Source organism: Alligator sinensis, unplaced genomic scaffold, assembly GCF_000455745.1.
Source record: "Alligator sinensis unplaced genomic scaffold, ASM45574v1 scaffold117_1, whole genome shotgun sequence".
Classification (NCBI taxonomy): Eukaryota; Metazoa; Chordata; order Crocodylia; family Alligatoridae; genus Alligator; species Alligator sinensis.
The window spans coordinates 2,254,014-2,281,354 of record NW_005841855.1 but is presented as its reverse complement, the minus strand read 5'-3'; the positions used below and the strand labels follow the sequence as shown (position 1 = coordinate 2,281,354).

At 47.7% G+C, this 27,341-nt stretch overlaps 1 protein-coding gene across 2 annotated transcripts in view; it reads left to right on the top strand.

Moving 5' to 3' along the window:
- The window catches only part of CHST9 (carbohydrate sulfotransferase 9), a 191,792-nt gene that overhangs the window by 138,871 nt on the left and 25,580 nt on the right, over positions 1-27,341 (top strand). For both annotated transcript variants that reach the window (XM_025214178.1, XM_006016397.3), the window contains exon 3: positions 14,982-15,019. In XM_025214178.1, the coding sequence (XP_025069963.1) occupies positions 14,982-15,019 (38 nt within the window). The remainder of the gene's footprint in view (positions 1-14,981; positions 15,020-27,341) is intronic.

Here is a 27,341-nt window from a genome sequence, read left to right as displayed (position 1 = left end):
GCCGGCGGCGCTGGTCGCGGCGGCTGCCGCTGCGGTCCCGGCTCCGGCACTGCCGGGTTTCCCGGAGGTAAGTCTCCCCCTCCGGGGTTCTGTTCCAGGGTTTTGTATGCCCCGCAGCCCTCACTTGCCTCTTCTTGTGCCTGTGGCAGCAACATGCTGCCACAGACCTCTCCCCTTAAGTCGCCTTGTGGCATCTGGTTGCTGTATGCAGCCTCTTTTACGGTTTGGTGTTCTTCGCCATGACTGTAATCCAGTTCTTCCTCCGGCTGGTCGGGATCCTCCCATCTGGATAAAAATTCGGCCACAAAATTATCCTTGCCTGGACAATGTATCACTGTAAATTTGAAAGGTTGTAATGCCAGTGCCCAGCAAGTAATTCTGGCATTCGTGCTTTGTTTCTTTGTTAACCACTGTAAGGGAGCATGATCCATCATCACTATGAACTCTCTCCCCATAAGGTAGTATTTGAAGTGCTCTATGGCCCATCATATTGCCAGGCATTCCCTTTCAACCGTCGCATACCTTGTCTCAGTATGGCTGAGCTTCCAGCTGGCAAAGGCAATCGGGCGTTCGTCATTTTTCCCCTTCTGCAATAAAACTGCCCCCAGTGCACGTCCTGACGTGTCCGTCTGAAAAATAAAAGAAGTATTAAAATTAGGTGTTTGCATCATAACATCGTGATGCATTGCCTCCTTCAAGCTGCGGAAGCTTCTTCTCATCCCTGGGGTCCACTTCAGGTTTGTTGTGGCGACTCCAGCCAGCGCGTCCGTGAGTGGTGCAGAAATGCTTGCAAAATGTGGTATAAACCGGCGGTAATAATTAATGAGTCCCAAAAAGGAACGTAGTTGCCTGCGTGTCCGTGGTTCCGGGAATTGTTTTATGTCTTTGATCTTATCGGTAAGGGGTCGTATCATCCCTTGCCCAACCCGAAACCCCAAGTAGGCCATCTCCTTTTCCACTAGTTTGCACTTCCTGGGATTGGCGGTTAGTCCCGCTGCTTGGAGCTCTTCTAGGACAGCCCTCAGGGCTCTGAGGTGTTGTTTCCAACCAGGGGTAAATATGATGATATCATCTATATAGGCCGCTGCATATGCTGCGTGTGGCGCCAGCAAGGTATCCGTTAGCCTCTGGAAGGTGGCGGCTGCTCCATTGAGGCCGAAGGGCATTCTTACAAACTCAAATAGGCCCCAAGGGGTCCCAAATGTAGTCTTGGCACAATCTGTCGGGTGTAAGGGAATCTGCCAATATCCTTTTGCCAGGTCAAGAGTTGATATATATCATACTTCGCCGATCCTCTCAATGAGGTTGGTCACATACAGCATCGGGAAGGCATCGAAGGTTGTCAGGGCATTTAGTTTTCTAAAATCTATGCATAAGCGAAGTGATCCATCAGGCTTTGCCACTGGCACAATAGGGCTACACCATGGGCTACGTGAGGGTCAAATAATCCCCTGCTCCTGCATCCGTGATATCTCTTGTTGTATTTCCTGTTGCCACCGCTGGGGTATCGGTCACCAACTCTCTCTGACCAGTGCACCTGGGAGCGTTCTTATCTCATGCTGAATACTTGTCACCTGCCCTGGAGCTTCTTGGAACACCTCTCGGAACTTTTCTATTAAGGCTAACAATTCTTGTCGCTGTTGACCGTTCAGTTCTTTACTTACTTGCACAGCTTCTTCCCGTGTGGATCGGCTCAATCCAGGGTAGAGGGGTCCTAGATCCTCTTCCGCTATATTTTCTTGTGCCATCCATCCCTGTGGGGTTTTCCACTCCTTCAGCAAGTTTACGTGGTAGACTTGGTGCTCCCAGCGATGGCCCGGTTTGAGTACTTCATAATCAACCGGCCCCACTTGCCTTACTACCGAAAATGGTCCTTGCCACATCACGAGTTGCTTGCTTAAGGTGGTAGGTATTGATACCACAACCTTGTCCCTGGGCTGGAAGGTGCGTGCTTTCACCCTTTTATTATGCTGGGTTTCCTGTCGCTCTTGTGCATTCCTCACATTTTGGCCTGCGATCCGCTGAGCCTTCTGGATACGAGCCTGCAGTTCCTGGCAGTACCTTTCTGCAGACACTTCTAGTCCCATCGGCCATTCTCATTCCTCCCTGACAACCTGTAACAAACCCCTGGGACTGTGGCTGTACACTAACTGGAACGGTGAGTATCGCGTTGACTCTTGAGGGGCGTCACACAGAGCGAATAACAAGGGTGTCAGAAGAGTGTCCCACCATCAGGGATCCTCTTGCGAACAACGCCTGAGCAATCGCTTAATGGTGCCATTCAGCCTCTCCACCAGGCCATTCATTTGGGGATGATAAACCGAGGTTTTCAGCTGTGTGATGCCAAGGGTTTTACAAAGGACCTTCATCATGCCAGACATAAAATTGGTCCCCTGATCTGTAAGTATTTCTCGGGGTATGCCCACCCATGCTATCCACCTGAGCAGTTCTTCCGCCACTCTTGTTGCTGTAATCGACCTCAGTGGAACTGCGTCTGGGAACCGGGTGGCATAGTCCACCAAAACCAAGATGTATTGGTACCCGTTATGTGACTTCAGGAGAGGAACTACTATATCCAGTGTGATTCTGGAAAATGGAGTTTCTATTATTGGCATAGGTCTTAAAGGTGCTCTAGGTGGCCTCCACTCTTGGGCTCTCTGGTACTCAGGGCATGCCACCCCCCACCTGTCCACATCCTCGTGCAAGCGGGGCCAGAAGAATTCCTGGGTCAGCCTAACCCGGGTCTTAGTGTGTCCCAAATGACCACCAATTGGGGAATCATGGGCCAATCTCCATATGGGGTGTCAAAGTGGAGTCGGGACTACCAACTGCCTCCCCTCCAAGGTGCCCCCCTCACCCCATTGCACCCGATACAGCAAACCACCCATTACCTCAAAGCCATCATGCCTCCAGGACATTCCCTCTTCGGGATCCTCGATCTTCAACTGTTGGAGTTCGTGGTCCTCCTGTTGAGCCCAATGGAACTGGGCTGCACTCACTAGGGACTCCAGGTTAATGTTGCCCCAGGATTCCTGGCTGGAAGGGTTGGGGGTCTCACCCGCCCAGCCTTCTCCCTTTCTAAGTCGCTTCCTTTCCTCTTCGGTGGCTTTTACTCTTTCCAACATGGTGTAGAATGGCTCCCATTCTCTTCCTAAAATCATCTCACATGCCAAAGATGGGGCCAGTCCCACCCACAACTCCCCGCAGAACTCCATTACCCGGATCGGCACATAACAGCTGCGAAATGTCATCTCCCCACCTAATATACAGGTCATATTGATGGGACCAGCATCCTCCCTCCTTGTCTGTGGGGCGAGATCGGCCCGGAGTAAGGATTGAGAACGTCCTGTATCTAACGTTGCCCGAACAGCCTTGCCTCCTTCCTGGTTCGTGAACCCAAAGTTGCAGTCCATGGGTTCACCCTTTTCCATTTCCTTGCCCTTCTCTTGAGTTGGAGGGTACCCCACCAGTCCGTGGCTCAGCTCTCTTAGCCTCTCCCCACAGTCCCGGGAGATGTGGCCCGTCCTTCCACAATGACAACATACCACCACCTTCAGGGACCCTTTTCTCGGACCCGACTGTCGCTTCCTTCACTCATTAAGTTCTCCTTCGAGACCTGTAGGCCTCGTCCACTTCCCCTTTCCTTTTCCGAGTTAGTGAAAGCCTCCGCCAAGCGTAATGCTTCCCCGCTGGTCTGTGGTTGGTGCCTCCGCACCCACCTCTGGGTGTCCTCCTCTAAGTCCCAGAGGAACTGCTCCAGCAATATCTGGTCTAATACCCCTGTCCCAGGGACGCCGGGGCTATGGGGAAACCCCGGCCCAAAACCAAAGAGAAAGAGAGCCCATACTTATCCTTGCAGGAGCCAGGGGTAGCACGGGAGCGCATGCTGGGAAACCACCTGCGCGTTTCATTAGCCGCGCTCATATCCAGCTGAGACCAGGTGATGTCAGCGAGAGACGCCACCCAGCGGGAATAAAGTGCGGCCCTGGGGGCACAGGAAGGAGGCAGCGGAAGACCATGGAGCCTGCAGGGAAACACGAGGTTGGGAGCGTGCACCCGCGGGGTTTGTCTGCCTCAGGCAGGGAAAGCTGCTGCAGTGAGGGAAGCAGCGAAGACCCCGGCGGGGGAGCCGATGAGAGGGCGAGTGGGAAGGCTGGGGAGGGAACCAGCTGTGGAGCCGACAAAAGAGCCGGCAGGGAAGCCGGTGAAGGAACCGGTGAGAGAGCTGGCAGGGAAGCCGGTGAGACGGCTGGCAGGAAAGCCCATGAAGGAACCAGTGAGAGAGCCAGCAGGGAAGCCAGAGAGAGAGCCCGTGGGGGCAACGGGACCTTGGGTCTTGTAGCCCTCAGACCGGAGCCCAGCTTAGGTCACCAAGTCAAGCTGGTAGGGGACTGGGGAAGAGACAAGGCGGGGCCAGTAAAAAGAAGCTGAGAGATCCGCGGCAGAAGGTGGCCTTTGGCCGGGGTGTAGGGGAGGTTGGAGCCCCGTGAGTGCCCGTCGAAGGCGTGATGGCCCTGGAGACTGCATCGAAGGGGACCCCCACCACTGAAGGTCCATTCAAAGTCGTGGCAGGAGAGTCTCGGGGGTCTGCCAACGTCATCCGAGGCACCCTCTGGGGCCCTTTTGCAGGACCGGGGCAAACCCAGTCAGCCACCCAAGCAAAAGCGGCTCGGGAACGCCTTTTGGAGCAGAGGCGGGCACAACGTGGTGCATTGGCTGGGAACATGGAGAACACCGACCTTGCAACCTATGTCAACATGCAGGCCGCGGCTATAGGCCCCGCTGATGTCCTTGGACAAAACCTACAGGTTCTAACCCAGATCCTGGACTCTCAGCAGCAAATGCTAGACCGGCAACAAGACTGGCTCCAACACAGTTTGGCGTCCTTCAAAATGCCTAAAATAACCAGGGACGATGACGCGGAGTCTTATATTGAGGCGTTTGAATGGCACACCCTCATGACCAAGCATGACAAGAGATATTGGGCCAGCCTGTTGGGAGCCTTAGTAGCTGGCAAGGCTCAGGCCGCCTATCGGGCCCTCTCAAGGGATGATGCCCAAGACTACAAGCATGTGAAGGAAGCCATCCTATATAGATTGGAAATTAACCCTGAGCACTACCGCTGCCTGTTCCGGGCCAAGAAAGGACCCAAGGAGAAACGACCAAGAGTGTTGCTGCAGCTTCTGCGGGATCTGCTGGATAAATGGGTAAACCCAGTGGGGCAGGATAGAGAAGCCTTGGCAGACCAGATTGTCCTCGAACAATTTCAGAACAATTTAGAAGAGCGGACACAACACTGGGTCTGACAACATACCCCACGGACCTGCGAGGAAGCTCTAAAATTAGTGGAGGCTTTTACTGCCTCAGAGGCCAGCTACCCCAAGGAGAAGAGGAACCTGGGACCCTCGATGGCAGCCCCAAGAGAGCCGGAGCGCCAGCGTCCACCTGGCCGGGGGGGCTACCAAAGACACCATGTGTTTCCGGTGCGGGCAGAATGGTCATTTTTCTAGGGAATGCCCGAGCCAGGCAGCGGAACGCTGGATCCCTACCGACAGATCAAGGGCCCTAATAGAGAGGTGGAGAGGCCTGGAGCCTGGCGAGCCGATGGACTGCAGTTATATGGTCGGCAAGGAGAACGTGGCTTGGAGCCGTCCTGTTGTCAAAACCTGGGTGGAAGGTCGCCCTGTGCAAGCTACCCTGGATTCGGGGTGTGCTCAATCTCTTGTGAGGGTGGATTTGGTGCAATCGCAAGGCCGGCGCAAGGCTCGCCCTGTGAGGGTAACCTGCCTCCATGGGGACTCCAAGCAAATCAAGCGCCAATGGATCCGCCTACGGGTAATGGAGCACCAGGGAGAACTCCTGGTGGGGGTCGTGCCTCAATTAGCGTGTGAGATTCTTCTGGGATGAGACTGGACACCAGTATATGATGTCCTGGATAGGGTGATGGACATGGAAGTGGCCCATAGGAAAATCCAGAACCAGGAGGCCTGGTTGGGTGAGACAGAAGAAAACGAGGAGCCAGCGGACGAGACAGACGAGTTAGACCTTAACAACTTTACCAGTAGCCTCCAGTTCCGAGAGGCACAAGAGGAGGATCAGGAAGTCAGGGCACTTCGAGAGCAGGCCCAAAGTACCAGAGGAGTCCCCGCGTTATCGCCGGAAGAGCTTCCTCGCTTCGAGGTAAGGAACCGTATCCTTTACCAGCTACAAGGGGACAGGAGGGAGGAGACTGAGGACTCGCAACTGGTGGTGCCCGCCCGATTCCTCCAGACTATTTGGCGGCTGGCTCATGCGAGTCCCACAGGGGGACATCTGGGATGGGACAAGACCCTCGCGAGGGTGAGCAGGTGGTTTTTTTGGCCCGGGATGGGGGAGGAGGTGGCCCGCCAATGTGCAGCCTGCCCCAACTGCCAAAAGACAAGAGCCAAGCGTCCTCCACAGGCACCCCTCCAGCCCATGCCTGTTATAGACACCCTGTTCTCGAGGATAGCCTTAGATGTCATAGGCCCACTCCCCCGCAGCAGCTCTGGCCACCAATACATATTGGTCATTGTGGATTACGCCACCCGGTACCTGGAGGCAATCCCCCTGCAAGCCATAGCCGCCCCACGTATTGTGGAGGAGCTGATAAAATGGGTAGCCCGAATGGGAATCCCGCAAGAGATATTAACAGATCAAGGAAATAATTTCACGTCCAGGGTTTTGAGGGCAGTATGCTGGACCCTGCAAATAAAACAGCTCCGCACCTCGGTTTACCATCCCCAAACCAATGGGTTGGTGGAACGCCTCAACGGGACGATAAAACGGGTATTGTGACGATGCATACAAGGAGACCCCTGGAAATGGGATCTCTTCCTCCCTCTAGTACTGTTTACCCTCAGGGACACTCCTCAAGACTCTACGAGGTGCTCTCCATTTGAGCTGGTGGTCGGACATCGCCCGCGGGGTCTCTTACAGGTCTTGAGAGAAGAGTGGGAGCAGGAGGGAGGACCCTCTCAAGAGCCAAAGACATACCAATGGGAGTTCCAACAGAGAATCAGATTGGCCCAGGACCTAGCTTGGGAAAACATAAGGGAAGCCCAAGCCCTTCAAAAAGAAAAATATGCCAGCCGTGCCAAAGAGCGAGAATTCGAGCCGGGACAGAGAGTCCTGGTGCTGCTCCCCACATCCACAAGCAAGCTCCTAACTCAATGCCAGGGGCCACTTGAAATTCTTCGACGGGTGGGACCAGTGGATTATGAGGTACATAGGCCCGGACACCTTCAGGAAAAACAAATCTACCATGTGAATCTCCTACGGGAGTGGTGGGAGCCTGAAGGATGGGTGGCCTTTTCTGAGACCGACAACGAGGACCTAGGACCCCAGGGGTTAGGAAGAGGGACCGAACCCTCTCTGGAGGGAACCCTGGTCAGGATTGGAGAGGAATTATCTTCTGTTCAGAGGCGACAGGCCCGAAGCTTGATAGATGAGTTCCATGAGGTATTCCGCGAGGAACCCGGCTGGGTTCGGAGCTTGTTCCACACTATAAAAACTCCGCCCGGGGCAATAGTGAGGGAAAGGTGGTGACCCATTCCTGGAACACCATCTCTTGGAAGCTGTCCAAAGAGAGATCAACTCATTGTTGAAGCTAGGAGTCATTCAGCCTTCAAGGAGTCCTTGGAGGAGCCCTCTGGTGCCGGTGCATAAGCCCGACGGGTCTTTAAGGCTTTGTGTAGATTACAGATGGTTGAATGCCATGGCAGTTTTCGATGCATTCCCCATGCCCCATGTGGCAGAGTTAGTAGAGAGGATAGGGGATGCCCAATATATATCGACCCTTGACCTTGCAAAGGGATATTGGAAAATTCCTGTGGCCAAGGAAGACCGGCTGAAGACGGCGTTCGGCACCCCATGGGGACTCTACAAGTTTGTCAGAATGCCCTTTGGATTACATGGTGCCGCCGCAACATTTCAACATCTAATGGACAAGATCTTGGCACCCCACGCCAAATATGCAGCGGCATACGTATGACAATATCGTCTATACTCCCGGACCTGGGCACAACACAAGAAAGCCCTTCGAGCCATCCTTACAGAACTGAGGCACGCCGGCCTAACAGCAAACCCCCGAAAATGTGCCCTGGCCCAAAAGGAAACAAAGTATTTAGGGTTCTTGGTTGGCAGAGGCACAATTAAACCCTTATCAGACAAAGTAGAAACCATCTGCAACTTTACAGCCCCCCAGAACTGCCGCCAACTACGGTCATTTTTAGGATTAACCAATTATTACAGGTGATTTGTACTGCACTTCTCAGAACTGGCAACACCCTTATCGGAGGCACTCAAAGGGCGGAAAACGGGGGCAGTATGGTGGATGGAAGAGATGGCGCAAAGTTTTGAAAGATTGAAAAGGGCATTGTGCAAAGATGTTATAATACACACCCTTGACTTCTGAAAACCCTTTATCTTACAAACAGATGCCTCAGAGACAGTGGTGGGTGCCATCCTCACCCAGGAGGAAGGAGAAACCGAGAGACCCGTGGCATACGCCAGCCGCAAACTGCTACCAGCGGAGAAGAGGTACTCAACTATAGAACGCGAGTGCCTGGCAATTCGGTGGACGGTAGACCACTTTAGATACTACCTGATGGGCAGAGAATTTAAACTGGTAACTGACCATGCCCCGCTAAGGTGGATGAGCACAGCCAAGACCGATAATGCCCGGATTACCCAGTGGGCCTTGGCACTCCAACCATATAAGTTCCACATAATACACCAGCCCAGAAGAACTAATACAGTAGCGCACTTCTTATCCAGGTGCAGAGGCGAAGACCAGACCGGGAACCAAGGAGATCAAGTAAAGGGACTGACCGGCCCCACAGGTATAATCTGGAATGGGAACGAAGAAGCGCCCCAAGGCATCTTAAGGGCGGAGGTTATGTCCCAGGGACACCAGGGCTATGGGGAAACCCCGGCTCAAAACCAAAGAGAAAGAGAGCCCATACTTACCCCTTGCCGGAGCCAGGGGTAGCAGGGAAACGGATGCCGGGAAACCACCTGCGCGTTTCGTTAGCCGCGCTCATATCCAGCTGAGACCGGGTGATGTCAGCGAGAGACGCCACCCAGCGGAAATAAAGTGCGGCCCCGGGGGCACAGGAAGGAGGCAGCGGAAGATCACGGAGCCCGCAGGGAAACACGAGGTTGGGAGCGTGCACCTGCAGGGTTTGTCTGCCTCAGGCAGGGAAAGCTGCTGCAGTGAGGGAAGCGGCGGAAGAGGCGAGAGCCGCAGCTACAAAGACTCCAGCTGTGGAGTCAATGAGAGAGTGAGTAGGAAGGCTGGGGAGGGAACCAGCTGTGGAGCCAACGAAAGAGCCGGCAGGGAAGCCGGTGAAGGAACCGGTGAGAGAGCCGGCAAGGAAGCCGGAGAGAGAGCCCGTGGGGGCAACGGGACCTCGGGTCTCGTAGCCCTCAGACCGGAGCCCAGCTTAGGTCACCGAGTCAAGCTGGTAGGGGACTGGGGAAGAGACAAGGCGGGGCCAGTAAAAAGAAGCTGAGAGATCCGCGGCAGAAGGTGGCCTTTGGCCGGGGTGTAGGGGAGGTTGGAGCCCTGTGAGTGCCCATCGAAGGCGTGACGGCCCTGGAGGCTGCGTCGCAGGGGACCCCCACCACTGAAGGTCCATTCAAAGTCATGGCAGGCAAGTCTCGGGGGTCTGCCAACGTCATCCGAGGCACCCTCTGGGGCCCTCTTGCAGGACCGGGCAAACCCAGTCAGCCACCCAAGCAAAAGCGGCTCGGGAACGCCTTTTGGAGCAGAGGCGGGCACAACCCCCTCCCAGTCAAATTTGCCTATGGGCAACCATTTCCAGAGGGAATCTCATAAGGACTGCAGCAAGCCCCTGGGTCGCCTAGCTTCTCTCGGCTTCCGGGCCTGGAAAGCCTGCTTGTAACTTTCGGGTGAGATTTCTAGCCGATAGAGGATTGCAGCTTTGACAGCCTCGTAATCTCAGGCCTCTTCCCGTGACAAGGCCCAGTAAGCGGCTTGGGCCTGATCAATCACCAGTGCCCCAAACTGGTGACCCCGCTGGCTCCACTCCAGCTGCGTCTGGATGGCCGTCCTTTCAAAGGCCTCTATGTAGGCTTCTGGGTCATCATCCTTTGTCATACGGGGCATCTTGAATAAAGCAGCGTTACGCTGTATCCATTCTTGTTGATGGGCTCCCTGCAATTATTGTACCTCCAGCACCTACCCGATAGCTTGGATGGCCTGAGTAAGCAACTCGGCATGGGCTGTTGTCGATGGTTGCATCTTGAGTCTCACCTGGGCTGGGATCTCTGTCCCATTAGTGCCGAAGCGAGATTCCCGGCCAATGCACCACTGTAATGATGGAGGTCTTATGTCTGGTGTCACCCGTCGTTAAGGTAGCCCCTCCCTTCATCTCGCCCACCACGACTTTGCTGGTAAATTCTTATGAGAGGGTTCTAGTGGAGTTCTTCTCAGAGGGGTTCCCCAACACTGGTATACTCACAGCTGTCACGTGTGTTGTTCCACGGGGCTCCGCCACCCCTACACCCCGTCCACTCACCAACCGATCCTGTGCCGGTCTGATGGTGATCTTCGGTCCTCGGCGGGGTTGTCCGCCGTTGGATTCACAAATGCAAGAACACGGACTCAGCTGCACTGCTCCACCAGCCCATCCTCTTTTCTCTCTCTCTCTCTTTCGGCTCTCCCTGTATTTCTTTGTGTCTTTCCTTCCTAGCTTCTTAGAAATAGTATTCCCCTGGGGCAGAGAGGGTCACGGAGCTGCCTTCCCTTCCCCAGCGACTTCCAGGGGATCCCATGCCCATCCACTGCTCTACTTCTCCTAGGGGACATCCTGGTGTCCACAGGGAGTTTCGACCTTCCCCGTGCTCCCCATCTCCCAAAGGGAGTACTAGTCTCTTCCTGTTCACTCTCGGTTGAGAACCAGGGGTTTTCCCCTTTCTTGCCTCTGCCCGAGGCTCCGAGGTTTCCCCTGTCTCCTGCGCCAGTACTGCACGATCTACCTCGTGCCTCTCTCCAGCAGGAGCCTCAGCACACCAAGCATGCTGCCTGCTGTCTCTCCCTCTCTCTGGCTCCCCCGCGGGTGCTGTTGGGGTTTTTAAACTTTCCCTCAGCGTCCATGTCAGCCACTGCGATTGGTCTGGCTGCCTTCCTCACTGGGAACAGCTGCTTAAATAACTGGCGTAATGCTGGCTTGTGCGGCTGCAGCTGCCACCACGGTCCTGACTCCGGCACCGCTGGGTTTCCCGGAGGTAAGTCACCCCTTCCGGGGTTCTGTTCTGGGGTTTCGTATGCCCCGCAGCCCTCACTTGCCTCTTCTCATGCCTGTGGTGGCGATATGCCACCACACTTTACATTTCATCTTTTTACTTATTTTAGGTAGAGATAATAGGTTTCATTGATAATACAATTTGCATCTCAAGGCATCACTGTAAATACAATGAAATGAAAGGTTACTCAACACAACTCACTTTTCCCTCTGGGCTGACTTTAAAAACTCATTGATGTCACTTCCTTCCTCAGTCAGTAAGTGAATTTTCACTAATTCTCAAGACCAGCTGTCCATGCTGTCAACAGAAAGTTATTAAAATTCCTTTAAAGTGAATCAAAATAGCCTTAAAACAAATGTACTGCGAAACAGGAAAGCATCAGTATTCAAAGTCCACAAACCTTTGAGCAAAATAGTGTTGATCTAAGCAGAGATTTCAAATGCTGTACTTTTCTAGCAACTTGTATATCATTAAGGAATGTTAGAGCACACACTTCTTTAATCTTCCATTAATAGAACTTTTATTTGGTTAAAAACTAGCCCCAAAATGTAATTCCCTTGCTCCCAAATATGATCTCAATGCACATGGGAATAACTTACTCTAAATCTCTAAATTATATATATATATTTTTTACTCTTGCAACTAAAATGTATCCTGTTTTACATGTAGCAAACAAAAATACTAAACCAGCATGCAGCAAATAATTATAATTAAGAAGCAACCTTATGATATAGCCTAAAGTAGTAGATTATCTTCAGTTTTTCTCCTTATGAAGAAATCATTGTAATGGATCAGTAGGGAAGCTTATTTCTCTTAGTAATAATAAGATACTTGTGTTCAATTTGAAAATGTACAGTTATTACCCAGTTTTCAAAAATGTACATTGTTTATACTTCTATATGCTAGTACAGAGACACTAATTTAAAGAGAGGATCAGTATTTCCATAACAGCTCTTGAAGGAGGAAATGAGTGCATCATCATTTAGCAGAGATATAGCATGGCAGTTCCATGCTCTGGGTAGCCACAGTGCATGGAGGTGTGATGGCGGTGGTGCAGCCAGCTGCCACTGAAGCAGCAGCTATTTTTGTACTCCTCTGCTCAAAGGAGTACCTAGGGCTGCTGCCCAGTCACCCCCACAACAGCCACGTACCTCAGCTGTACAACTATAATTTAGTATTATGTTCCCAGGCCGGTTAAAGAGCCATTATGATAAATTGTGAAACAAGTCCTATTGCAATTGTTCTAGATAGTTCCAACTGCTAGTAGACCTAGATGTATGAGTGGGAGTTCTTGACTGTCTCCAGTTGTTATGGATGACCTCCAGTTGCAGGAGGAGTGTATGTAATTGCTGTGGTCACTCTGTAGACTTATTGCTACAGACTACTAATTATATAATAGCATGTACCAAAATACAGTTACTCTCCCTAAATGGTAAAAATAGATTTCATTTTGAAAAGGTATGTCATTCTTAATAGAAATACAAACTCCAATACTATAGTAAAGTACCAGTATTGGGTGGCCTAGACCATTATCTCCAGTACCACTCTCAGAATGGTTCAGACGAAAGCCGAATAAGCACACAAAACTATAATTCAATTAGTAAGGTTGTGCAATATTATGATAGGGTAGAATTTCTTAAACAAGCCACCTGGGCTAAGTACAGACAGTCAAAAAGCCCAAGGTGGAATCTATCTAAGTTATGCGGTTCTCTATAAGCAGCATAGTTTAGACCAGTAGCAAACAGAACATATATTTACCCTTTGGTGGATGGGGGGGCAAGTCTTAGACTAAGTTTTGCCATTTTTAAACCAGTCTATATGTGCTGAATTTCTGTTCTCTTATGGGTATAGTCTGGTTTCCAATCACTTATATCGGTAAAAGTGTAATGTCTGTACCTGGCCCTGATGATTAACTTTGGCTATGTATACAACTTATCTTAGTGTAGCTATAGGTGCCACTGTTATTCATATCTGTTTGAATCTGGTCTAAATATTAATGATCTCTTTGCCACTATATCCTGTAGGAGTAATCCTGCAACTTTGAAATTTTGTTGTCTTCATTTTGAACTTCTCATTTTTGTATTGCCTAGCAGGCCTGCTTTGTTTTCCATCTGTACCTTTTTAGAAAGTTTTTGACATCTAATTTGTTTTCATCTTGTTTTCTTTTCATAATGTAAAATTTATCTTTTTCTTTATCTGGACACATCTTCTTATGCCATCCACCAAATGCCTCTAACACATCCCTGTAATTATTTATAATAAAACCTTACTGTCCTTTGACATGGCATCAACACAATTTAGTGTAGATTTTGAAATGATACTGTACTCTTGATTTAACTGAGGATGTCTCTTTTTTAACGGAAAAATAATACTTTTCCAAATAAGTGTTGCTTGAGTTTGCTACACTGGAGCCATGTTTCAGAGGTTCTAGTTCAGTAGACTCGAATATCCATGCATCATGCTTGAGCACACATCCCAGAAAATTATAGATTCCAAGCGTGCACCATGGGGCTTGGGTGGCTGGATATAACTGGTCAAGAACCCTGTGCTTTGTAGAAGGATATTTCCCTATGTGACTGGCCATTCCATTGCAACCCAGTCACCATCTGGGTTGGCCTAATGGTGCGTTATTTCCTGTGATATCTATATGAGATTCCATTCCAACATAAAATACGTGTGTATCAATTCTTCATAAAATTGGACATAATATGACCATCTTCCATTCGTATTGATTTAAATTAAATTATATAATTATTAGTAGGTTTGCTTCCTTATTTTTTATTTCCATCCAAGCTTGACATCTCTGTTACTAGTTAATTATGGGAATCCGGGGCCATAGTTCCAATACTGTGTTGAAATTATTTCTTGACAGTCTGGGTACTAGCTGTGCCAATCACTTCCATTAACTTCAGATATTAGTTTGGAGTACCTGTCTTTCCCATTAACCAGAGCAGATCACTTAATATATATGTAACTTTTCTTTAGGAGCATCTACACATGCCAATTTAAGGTACATTAACCATTTTTAAGGTGCATTAAGGACATGAGTCTACACGTGTGCACCCTTAATGCACCCTAAATATGGCTATTTTAAGCTATTTGTGCCTAAATTTGATACCTCCTTTTGCAGGTATCAAATTTTAGCACAAATAGCTAAAGCACCTTAACACACGTGTAGATGTGCTAAGGCTGTGTATGTCGACACAGCAGTTTGCACACCACATTAATGTGCCTTAGCGCAAGCATGTGTAGACGCGTGCCTAAATCACCTTAATGCACATTAGGCAAATGTGCATTAAGTTTAGGCGCGCATAAAAGCACATGTAGACATGCCCTGTAATTCCCTTTTTCATTTGTCTGATTATTTCATAGTGGATTAGTGATTCTGATCTCTAGCATACTTATTTTGCCTCATGTTAGCCTTACTGTTTTTGATTGGCTATCCTTTAAATTGTTCCTTAGTCCTCTTAATTTGTATATGACAGTATTTGTTCCATTCCACAAATATTATGGCTTTGGCTAAATTTCTATTTTAATATATTCCTTTTGAAGCATGTTATACTCTTTTGTACTTTGTTATTTAATCATATTGTGTTTTTTGTTGACTGCATCATTTTTGTTGTTATGTATATGATCATTTTATTCATTAAAATATGTTAAAGCTAATTACTTCTATTTTTTTTCTCTTTCAGTGTCTGGAGAAAAATTACAACAGCATATAATTAATCAGGTATTTTGTCATTTTTACACACTTTTTGTTACTCTACTTTTTTTTCTTGTGCTTTTAAAGAATTTTAACAGTTATGAAAAGGAAAAAACCCATAGGACAGACTAAAGCAGAGCATAAGGCATGCAGATGTTATTGAGGTATCCCTCCCAGCTCTTCCTGTGCACTGAATTAAGAGTTGAAATAATCCCTTCTTTTTAAATCCATTGTCTATAATGTAAAGAACTTTGTGTGCCAGTTTGTCACTTTGCCCTGTGATGTGAATAGAGCCAACAAACAATTTGTCCCTGGGACCGGATTTGAAAATGCTAAGCTAGGGGCTTTTTATAAATGATAGTTGTACCAGTTTGACGGCACAGCTTCCTAAAAATTGGTGTGAAACACTTGTGCTGACATTGTATTACTGTGCTGTATGTAAATGATAAATGGTGCATTATAATTTGCTGTTTTGGCTCTAATAATTACATCTGCAAGGTTTGACTATTGCTTTGCTGAGCTGTGACATTACTTGTGGCACCATCATGCTAGGAGTTCTTATCTGAGTTATGAAATAAACTGGCTCTCTACTTTGCTGTTATCTGCTTTTATTATCAATAAGAAAAAAGTGTTATTTGAAGAGAAAACCTTTTAGCATTACATATACTCTTTCCACATCAGAAAAAGGGTGTGAAACTATAATGAAACACAATTGTCTTGGCCAGTCAGAGTGCAGGAGTGCTGTAGTTATTTATTCTTAAGTATTCACTTTTTCTTGAATGCTAAAAGAATCTTATTTGTATAATTGTTCTCTTTTTTCGTGTAAATAACTATAGATTCCTGTTCTCTGCCTAAGTGCTGTTATTCAGTCAGAGCCTGCAGAAATTTGCATAACCAGGGCACATTTTAAAGAACAAAGTCAGTGTTTCCCAAAACGTGGGGCATGCAAAAGGTTCCTAGCGGGCTATGTGCAGCTCACAGAAGCAATCAGCAGTGCCTCCCCAACCCCCTTCCCCATCTTCCCAAGTCACTACCACTCCTTCCCACACTGCTGATTACTGCTGGCCAGGGGAATCAACAGCAGTTGGTAGCAAGAAAAGGAGCAGCTGCAGCTCAAGTAGGGGGCATGAGAGTAGTCTACTTCACTATGATGTAGTGCAAACCCACAATGTTTGGGAAAGAATCATTTGAATTCATGTATTCTGGCTGCAGTCCTCCAATTCATGGCTAATTCAAACATGAATGTTCATTATCAGGGCTAAATATGCAGTGTAGATAGGTTCTTTGGGTAGATGTGATATCTTTTATTAGCTCAATTAAATAGTTGGAAAAAAGTTTTTTTGCAAGCTTGTAGGCACAAACACCCCTCTTACGGCATTGGGATTATACACACTTTTCTTAGAACATTTCAGTAAATTCAAAGTTCCTGTATAGCAAGGATGGCCAACCTGTGGCATAGGTGCCACAAGTGGCATGAGAAGCATCTGTGGGTGGCACACTGCAGAAAAGGGAGAGAGCAGGGAGCACAGTGGCAAATTGTTCAAGAAGCAGAAAGCAAAGTAGCAGATTGAGCAGGGAGCACTGGACTAGGAGCAGAAAGCAAAGCAACACATTGGGCAGGGAAAGGGGATTGGAGTAGTAGTCAGTTAGGGGGACTGATTTGTGGCACCCCTTCGAAAAGGTTTGGCTCCCACAGCTGTATAAGAAGTTTACGCTTATTTCAGAAGAAATATTGTGGATTGACCTTTCCCAGTTTAGTAAAGAATGCTTGCTACTCTATACTCCCCTGGTCTACTTAAGTGTGTGTGCATGTGTGTGCATGTGCACATGTGCATGGGAGAGGAAGAGGGGCAGGTTGTTCTATTTTGTTTGTTTTTAATTTTCTGAATCCTTGCTTGTGGCCCATCTAAAAAAATGTAGGTGTGACACTCTGCCAAGTTAAATGCCATGCCCAGTCACCCAGTGTTTTTAAAAAAGAATTGTTCTGATGGATATAAAAGGACTTCACCTTTTTTAAGAGTCAGGGGAGGATAATATAACTAAAAACAGGGACTGGATGAGAACTCACATTGGTCATGCATGATGTATGCATATTGAAGGAATAACCTGAACAGAAGAATTTATAACACCTGTTCAGTGTGTAAGGGTGAAAGAATGGAAGGCCATTTCTTGTATGATAGCCATTTGAATATTCTCCCCTTATCACATTGACTGCTTCCTCAGAGATACATCTATGTGATGTCTATGTGATACTAAACTTTGAGCAGGAAGGTGGACTAGATGATCTTATGAGGTCCCTTCTAGCCCTACTTAAAACTGAGCAGAATCTTTGTGGTTTCTGTATAACCATAGAATTGCTTTGTCAGAAAAGTAATAGACTGAATGTGCAATCTCTGTATGAATCTAATTAACTTTTATTTTCAAAGGCAGTTGTGTTTATGCATGACGTGTTTCAGGCTAATATTTCAGAATTTTACGTTGAATAATATGGTGTGGATTTATTTTAAAATATAATTTGTTGCATCATTTACAGAGGGCTACATTAGACAACTGACCAAGGACCTATCTCTCAGTGAGCACGCCTACATGTGCGCATTTACTGCACAGTAACCCAAATTACATGTGCATGCTTGTACTGTGCAGTAAATATGGTGACTTATGCTGACTTGAGTATAAATTTGATACCTGCATCATGCACATGTAGATGCATTACTGCACAGTAACGCAGGGGGCCTCCCTGCTGAATCTGCCAATCTACTAGGGGGCAAGCCTGAGCTCAGCCCCAGGTCTCCTGGCTGACTGCCTCCCCTGGCTTCAGTTTAGGACTAAAGTTAGTCCCAAGTGCTGGCAGCTGGGTATAGCTTCTACTTGGAACTAAAGTTAGTCCCAGGTGCTGGCAGCCATGTGGCCAGAGCCTGGAGCTCCCCCCAGGGACCACAGGGGCACATAGCGGGCTGCTCTGACCTGAGTCTAAATTTAGTCCCACATCACTTGCATGTGTAGACGCCCTGTTCCCACTTACTGCGCAGTAAATTTAAGATGGCATAAATGCACTTATAGACATACCCAGTATGTTCTTTATGACAAAGTGGGTTTAGTATGATATATTCATTTTTATTTGTAAATGAAATGTGTTTATATAAACTTTATTTGAAATAAATGCAAAGAATGCTTTAGGTCCCTTACTTCATGTTCCTGTACCTAATCCTTGATTGCTGTTGAGTGGATGATACACAGTAATAATCTAGTACTGCCTCCATCCACTGCAATTGCTTTTTTTCTTTCTGCAATTGTGGCAGGGCATTGTTGGTGCCTGCCACTTTAAGGGCCTGCAGCCAGCAGCCGGAAGGTGCCTGATGAGGGGAGCCATTTTGGATTCAGTGCTGCTCATATAAACAGGGCATTTTACTGCAGGAAGGCCAGGCAACAACATCGCCTGGTGCAAGGCTGCTGGTATCATCTGGAGGCAAGGGCAGGAGCTGTAGGGGATAGTCAGGAGGCTCCTGGTCCTGGGCATGACCTAAAACTGCACCCTGCTGAGAGTGGGTGGCCTGGTGGGGCTCTCAGTGGCGTGGGAGCCCCAAGGAAATGCCAGGCCAGTTACCACCCCGGTGAAAGGCGGGTCGGGGCACCTTATCCCCAGCTCCCACCTTTGGGTGGGTCAGGTGACAACAGAGGTTGAGGGGGCCAGGCACAGCTATGGCCACCTGAGCCCATCCGAGGAGGGAAGCCCTGAGACCGCAAGTAAAGGGGGCGGTGTGGAGCCCCGAGTAGAGGGGGCAAAGAACCAGAGGGCTGAGGGCCCAGTACATATACACACTTTGTGTTACCCTGGAAGGGGCCCGAGTATGCTTAGACCCGGTTAGGTAATTGGCTCACCACTACCCCTGTGAGGGTCACAGGAGAGGCCCAACAGACGGTACATCTGAGACTAGCAAAGCCTATGGCCAAAGGGTGCCCGCTCCAATAGGGAACAAGGTGGCATAAGTTTGTCGACGCGAGAAAAAGACCCTGTGAGAGAGGGTGGAGTGAGTGAGGCCCGAGTGAGATGCAGGCGGTATGAATGCATGTGACTGAGGCCTGACAGTGTGGCCTAATCATGCTCTGGCTGTAGGCTGGGGGCACTGTAACATCTGGATGCTATCTGCAAGGCTTGGGCGGGGAGGAGAGGGGAGTTACGGAGCTGCGGACACTCCCAAATATGGGGGTGCAGTAATGGGCAGCCTCCCGCCTTATTTAACAGCATATTATTATTCCAACAAGGCATGGTGGGTGGCATGCCCAGAGGCAGGTGTGGGGGCTAGCTGCAGCTAGCGGAGATACCCACTTTGCCACAGCAATTAACTTAAGAACATCAAATGTTACAGTGGAATTGCATTCTGTTGATATAGTTAGGTTGTAGTCAACTACTGTTGTAAAACATTGGTTTGGGACTAAAGCTATAGTTCCATTTTAAATCAGCACTGGAATTGCTGACACCCCATTCCATGATAATTCCCTTTGAATATTTCCAAAAATTAACTAAAGAAGATTTAAATTAGAAATCAATCAAATTTTAGTTGCTCTGAAACAACATAGGATATCCTTGTAAATGGAGTATGTGCTTCATTTGAAGAAGTATCACTCTAATAATATGGTTTTAAATAGCATAGATTATCATGGCATAACCTTTGCAGAAAGGCTGTTTTAGGTTTTGGGATGATGTAAAGGAATTTACATGTATGGATCAGATCCACACCTGAGATAAATTCATGTAAATTCCCTTGAAGGCAATGAAGCAGCAGTGATATAAACTTCCTGATTATCTAGCCCAGAAAGCTTAGTGAGGGAAAACTGATTCTGTGGAATGCTAATGTGTGATGAAATTAAATTAGAATCAGATTCAGACAAGAGCCTGGAATGGTGGCACACGGTGGAACAGTGGCAGAGGACCTGCCAAAGAGTTCTTCGTGATCCCTGTTCACTTACGTTTTTACTAAAAAGTGACTGATTTTAAACAAAAGGCACAGTAAATTTGCACCTTATAGACTAACTAAATCAGAAATATATAGCATGAGCTTTTGTGAACCAAAACTCACTTCATCAGATCATTTTAATTTTAATTTAGTCTAAATTCTTACCTCTCTTAGGCCCCAGCTACATGTTGCATACATTACACAATTAGCTGGCTAACTGCACAATAAATTTAGATGGGCCACTCATGTAAAGTAAGGCTAGCCACAAGTGCAAAGCAATTATCACACAATTAACACAATTATTCCCACTTACTGCACAGTAAATTTAAGATGGCATAAATGCATGTGTAGACATGCCCAGTATGTTCTTTATAACAAAGTGGGTTTAGTATGAGATATTCATTTTTATTTGTAAAAATTGAGCAATAAATTTAGATCAGCTATATGTGCAAAGTAATTATCACACCATAAAATGACTATCTAGCTATAAAAAGAGCCAACCAGCTACAAAGTTATTGCTTGAAAATATATAACAACTCTATAGCTGATTTCTGTCCAGCATTCATTGGAACATGTGGCAGGGCCTTTAGTCCTGTGTAATATAGTCATGGATGTTTTGTATTAAACTTTCTGGTCTTGAAGTATAGTTGTATGAAATACAGTACAGATGCATAATCAAGGCACCATCCTCCAGTGGCATAACTATGGGTGGGTGAGTAGGGCATAAGATCCAAATGCTGCCTAAGGTGGGAGGACACTAGAATGAAGTCAGGGTGTGCTTCTTCTCCCCCCCCACCTTGCATTCTACACCATCTCTCCACCATGGCTACAGCAGCCATGTTGTTGGTGCCACTTCCAGAGGAAGCCAGTGTTGCAGGGTAGGTGCTGATGCAGCCAGGAACTGGAGGTCGGTCTCCTTTAACCCCGGTCTCCTCTCTTTCATTACTTGCTAAATTTTGGCTTTTAAATTGTTTAAATTATTTCTTCACCACCAGAATGCTAGCTTTTCATCATGGAGCCATCACTTTTCATCGTCTTTTTCATTCTTTTTGTAGCATTGCAAGCTACACCTTCCTTCCAGAACTTGAGCAGTGAGTCTAGAAATATTGTGTATTCTACTCTTTTGTGCTTTACTCTGAACTAATTGATTCCTGGTGTCCATGTTCATCAAGGTGTGCATTAAGTAATACTGGGAAAAATTAAAAGAGACTTCTACCAACTTAGTTGTTCAGGCCTGAGTTTGGTTTGGTTTGGGTTGTATTATTTTATTGTTGTTTTTAAACAGTGGTAACAATCATGACTAAGCAACTCTTTACAGACTGCCTGTTGAAATCTTTGAACCTCTAGACTTCTGTGTTCTACCTTTTGCCTTTTAGGATATGCCTGCATGGTTATCACATGTTCTTACACACATTCTTGCCCAAATCTTCCTGCCATCCACGCACACAGCCCTCAACCATGTGTCTGATTGTACTTTGGACCTGTATTTACTCACTCCAGTAGAGTTTGGGTTCAAGCTCCAGCTATGCATTAGCTCAAGCTGAAATCAACCACACTTGCATTGAAGATACCACACAGATTAATAGAGTGATCATAGTCTTACAAAGTCCTTCCCATAATTTCCCCCCGTGAACAAACCATTTATCTTGCACTTGACACAGTTGTGTGGGAATGGATCCTGAAACATGTCAGACCAAAGAAGCAACAGATATGCCCTGAGCTATGCACTAACAGGTTCATAAAGAGTCAGGACACAAAAGCATGGATAGAGCTCTGCAGAAAGAGTGCTCACGCTTGAGCTAGGCTGGCCCAAATGTTTGTACTCAACTTTAGTCTACCTTTGGTAGGCTAACTCCTTGGATGAAGATTACTAAAGCCAAAGGTAGACACCTATGCCCTTGCTCTTTAAAATGGAGGTGATTGGGAGCCTTTTTATGACAGTTCAGCAGTTAAAGTACTCATCCACAATGAGGGAGGCCTGGTGTCAATTAATTAATTTCTCTTTATTCTACCTCTCAAGAGAGTTCCACTTTTCATAAAACATACAAAATTCATTGAGCAAAAGAACAAATGTAACATGACTTGATAGCCTGGTGGTTCAGGGATTTCCCTTGAAGAGGTATCACTGTGTTCTAGTCACTGTTTCAAGGACTGTTTACATGTTTTACTTGATATAGTCATTGGATGAAAAGTATATGTAATCCTGGGAACAGAGACTTGAGCCCAACCCCCTACTGGTACCACTAGACTAAGAATCATTCCCTCTCTATTCTCTCTGGCTCACTTCTATAAAGTAGGTGAGTCGATAGTGCCATCACCCCAGAGTAGCCTATATTGTGTAGTTAGTGCATTCTTCATGGAAATGGGAAATGTTCTTTTGGTAGAGAAAGGAAGCAAGCATGGATTTCCCATGAAGCAAGAACCCCAACTAGCGCATTATTGGATAAAAGGGTTCCATCACCACTCTTTCAAAAGAAAGCTTCAACAGCCTTGCATTTTGTGGGGACCAATCTGATAAGTACACTCTGAATCACGCCTCTTGGGTGGGATGGATGAAGGAACACCCAGCATATGGGTCTTAGCTTTGAGATGGAAGATGAGCTGCTAAGCTCAATCACGATTGAAATATTTCTGTGTGCACGCAAAAACAGAACTATAGGTATTGGGGGGGAGGGGGGACTATAGGTAGCGGGGGCAATTTCCTGTCAAAACCAGAGCTATATATTGAACTTATTTGCTGTGGGGTTAGGCAGCAGTGAAGTGGGGTTGTCAGAACTGCAATTTTGGATTCAGGTATCTTTATTCTACTTAGGTTTTTGTTGTAGCCCCTTAAAAATATATCTAAAATTCAAATCTCTTCAATCATATAGACATTTTTCCTATGATGAATGTGCCAAATACTCTTCTGAATATCTACAGGTGAGATCTGGATAGCCTATTAAGACATCCATTTTTGAAAACTGGGTGCATTGTGCACACTGAATGGTGAAACAGCCTGATACTAGGCCCAATACATTTTGAATCAGGCATCAACATTTTTTTTGTTACTGGCAACTCCTCTAGCAACTCTTAGGCTATGAGCAACAGTATAACATTAAAGCTGTAAGAGTAACAAAATGTTGTAAAAATTGGGAGGGAAAGCCTGTGCCTCTTTTGAAGAAAAAAAGCATATAATGTATTTCTGAACTTCTGCAAACACAGCAATATTTTCCACATTAGCAGAGGTTGTGGTAGATTCCATAGGGATCTCTAGCTGGTAAACAGAAGCCTTTCTTGTCTGCAAGTAAACATACTTATCTTCCTTCATAAACTAAATATACTCTTCTTTTAGAAACAGTAAAGCAGGGGATCAAATGAAAACTAGATTCAAATAAAGAATATTAATATACGTTCAACTACTTCCAAACTGGTTTGAAATAGACAAGTTCTCCAGAGGTTGCAAAGTACACACATTTTCTCTTTAACCCCATTTTCATTTCAGTAAATGTTATATGGCTGTATCTTTAATTAAAATCATGCAAAACAAAATTCTATACTGCTGCAGAATCAGAACTGATTTCTGGTTACATAAGGTCTTAGACTGGAAAACTCATATGTGGACTGGAAAATTCATATGTGTATTTAATAGCAATGTTAATACTTAGCACATGTTTACCTGGGCAGAATTAATTTTATTAGTAGGTGTTAACAGTTATGAACCAAAAAGATGACAAAAAGCCAGTACAGAAATACAGAGCTCCCAAGCAAGGGACTAACATAAGAGGGATGGAGGTGAGGAGGGGAATGCAACTAGGTTACAGAAAATACAATGTTAGCCAACTAAGCATGGGGGTAGGGAAGGGGGTGGGACCAGCAGGGGAGATCATGCTTAGGGGCAACCAGCATGGGTTCATTAGAGGCAAGTCCTGCCAGACCAACCTGATGGCCTTCTATGACCAGGTCATAAAATCCTTGGACATAGGTGTCGCGGTGGACGTAGTCTTTCTGGACTTTAGGAAGGCATTTGACACTGGCTTTCACCCCATTCTCATTAAGAAATTAGGTGACTGTGGCATTGATGCCTACACAGTCAGATGGGTCACAAATTGGCTGGAGGGCTGCACCCAGAGAGTGGTGGTGGATGGGTCTTTTTTGACCTGGAGGGATTTGAGCAGTGCAGTTCCCCAGGGCTCGGTCCTCGGGCCCGCACTGTTCAACATCTTCATCAGTGAGTTGGACAAGAGGATGAAAAGCACCTTGTTCAAATTCGCGAATGACACTAAATTGTGGGGAGAAGTGGGCACGCGGGAGGAGAGGGACAGGCTGCAACTAAATCTAGACAGGTTACAGGGGTGGGCAGATGAGAACAGGATGGGATTCAGTACTGACAAGTGCAAGGTACTGCACCTGGGGAGGAAGAACCAGCAGCACACCTACAGGCTGGGGAACTCCCTTCTAGTCAGCACAGAGGCAGAAAAGAATCTTGGTATCATTAGTGATTCCAAAATGAACATGGGCCACCAATGTGGGGACACGGTCAGGAAGGCTAACCCCACCTTGTCATGCATCCACAGATGCATCACGAGCAGGTCCAAGGAGGTGATCCTTCCCCTCTATGCAACACTGGTCAGGCCACAGTTGGAGTACTGCATCCAGTTCTTGGCGCCACACTTCAGGAGGGATGTGGACAACATCGAGAGGGTCCAGAGGAGGGCCACTCACATGATCAGGGGGCAGCAAGGCAGGCCCTATGAGCGGAGGCTATGGGACCTGAACCTGTTCAGCTTCCACAAGAGAAGGCCGAGAGGGGATCTGGTGGCCATGTACAAACTGGCCAAGGGGGACCAGCAGGCTATGGGAAAGTCCCTGTTCCCCCAAGCACTACCAGGAGTAACGAGGATTAACGGCCATAATTGACCAAGAGTAGATTCAGGGTAGATTCAGGTGCTCACTTCTACCCTGTGGGTCTTCAAAAGGAGGCTAGATAATCACCTAGCCGGGATCATTTGACCCCAGCATTCTTTCCTGCCCGTGGCAGGGGGTTGGACTTGATGATCTGCTCAGGTCCCTTTCGACCCTACCAACTATGAAACTATGAAGGGGAGGGATGGAATTCACGATGCTGAGAGAGAAAGAAGATAGATACACACAAACCCATACAATGGTCTGCAATGGTGAAAGGAGTAGGTTGGAGAAAGTTTCTGAGTCCATGTAGAGTCTCATCATGGGGGTCCTCTTTGGGTGGAGCGGGGTGGTCCGTTATTGAAGATTCTTCTCAAAGTCCCTCAGGTGCAGAGGGAGGTTCAGGTGGTCCCCTATGGGTCCAGTCTGGTGGCAGTCAGCCTGGCAGGGTTGGTGTTTTGGTGGTGGCCCGTGATGTGCTCCACATAGATGTCACGGGACCAGTGGATCATGTCGGACACCATGAGCCAGTGCATCAGCTTGGCATAGCGGCGGGAGATACAGCAGGCATGCAGGACGCTCTCATTGCTGGGATCCCATGCTCCAAGTGTTCCCATGATGAGCGCATCGACCATCACATCATAGCCGTGGCCCCTCAGGATGTTGACCAGCAGAGCATACTTCTCCCGCTTGCGAGCCCAGGCATCAGTGAAGCCTTGCGCCAGTTCCCAAATGGGATGGTGACGTCCATGATCACGATCTTCTTGGCCTTTTCATTCGTGATGACGATGTAAGGACACATCTGGCTCTCTCAGCCTGGGATGGTGCGATTCACGGAGATCCGCACCTACATGTCTTCAATGTTCTCAACAAATGTTTTCTAGATAAATTACAATGGTCCAGGAACAGGACTGGAAATCAGAGTTCTAGTCTTAGCTCTGTCCCACACATCTTGCGTATCTATTGACAAGTCCTTGTTGAGAAGAAGGCGAATGGTAAACTGCTGCTTTGGTAGGAGCACTGACAGAAGATCAAAGGAAGTGTTCATACCCCTCTATTCAGCACAGGTAAGGCCTCCTCTGGAGTACTGTGTCCAGTTTGGGACCTCTTGCTACAGGAAGGATGTAGACAAATTAGAGAGAGTCCAGAGGAGGGCAACAGAAATGGTTAGAGTGCTGGGGCACATGACTTGTGAGGTAAGGCTGAGGGACCAGGACTTATTTAGTCTGCAGAAGAGAAGAGTGAGGGGGAATTTAATAGCAGCCTTCAACTATCTGAAGGATGGTTCCAAAGAGGAACTAGACTGTTCTCAGTAATGGCACATGACAGAATAAGGAGCAATGATCTCAAGTTACAGCAAGGGAAGTTTAGGTTAGATCTTCAGAAAAACTTTCGTACTAGGAAGGTATTAAAACATTGGAACAAGTTACCCAGAGAGGCTGTGGAATCTCCATCCTTGGAGGTTTTTAAGATCCAACTAGACAGAGCTTTGGCTGGGATGATCTAGTTGGGACTGGTTCTGCTTTGAGCAAGGGGTTGAACTAGATGGCTTCCTGAGGTCTCTTCCAACCCTAATTTTCTATGATTCTATGAATGCAGATTTGATGGGAAGCACTAATAAAATGTATTGACTGATTAGTGTGTCTGAAATGAAAATGTATTAAACTAAAATCACATGCAAAATTATTGGACTATTGTACTTATTTCGGTGTGAACTACTGAACAGTAATTTGTGGGAATTAGAATGGTACCATGATAATATGCAAAAACTTGTTGGTGTTACTGAATAAGAAGAGCAGGCTTACCACAAATAATCTTTATATTTCATGGCGGGGCCCGTGGAGAGAGGGGGCTAACCCCTTAGTGAGTGGGAGGAGGTGGCTGAGTGGAGCCGGGCCGGGTCAAGCCCTGCCCAGGCCCCTACTTGGCCCAGCCCCCCAGGGAGAGAGAGAGGTGGGGGGGCACTCACCTGTCCCCCTCCAGTAGGGAAGGGTCCGCCAAATACCGGGCAGGGCCCTCTTTTGCCCAAAGAGCAGCTTCCTCGACGGCAGGCCCACTGCGCATGCGTGCAGTTTAAAAGGGCCCGCCGACAGGGAAAAGACCCAGTTAGGCTTGGGAGCGGCGAGAGACGCACAGGTGAAAGCCCGCTGCACCTCCGCTCCCCCAGAAACCCTCCAGCAGCCCGGCGGGGGCCCCGCCCGCCGACCCCCAGCACAGCCGGAGGTAAGCGTGGCCCGTGGAGAGAGGGGGCTAACCCCTTAGTGAGTGGGAGGAGGCGGCTGAATGGAGCCGGGCCGGGTCAAGCCCTGCCCAGGTCCCTACTTGGCCCAGCCCCGCAGGGAGCCACGCAACCGGAGCCGCGGGAACAGGCTGCGCAAACAGGTGCGCTTCTCTGCTGGCACATGAGTTAGCGCGGAATTCACACGGGAGGGCGCACGGGAGGGCCCAGGACCCTGCCTGCGCACCCCCCAGGGTAGACAGTCCCAGCCGTAGCCAGCCTACCAGGGGCAGGC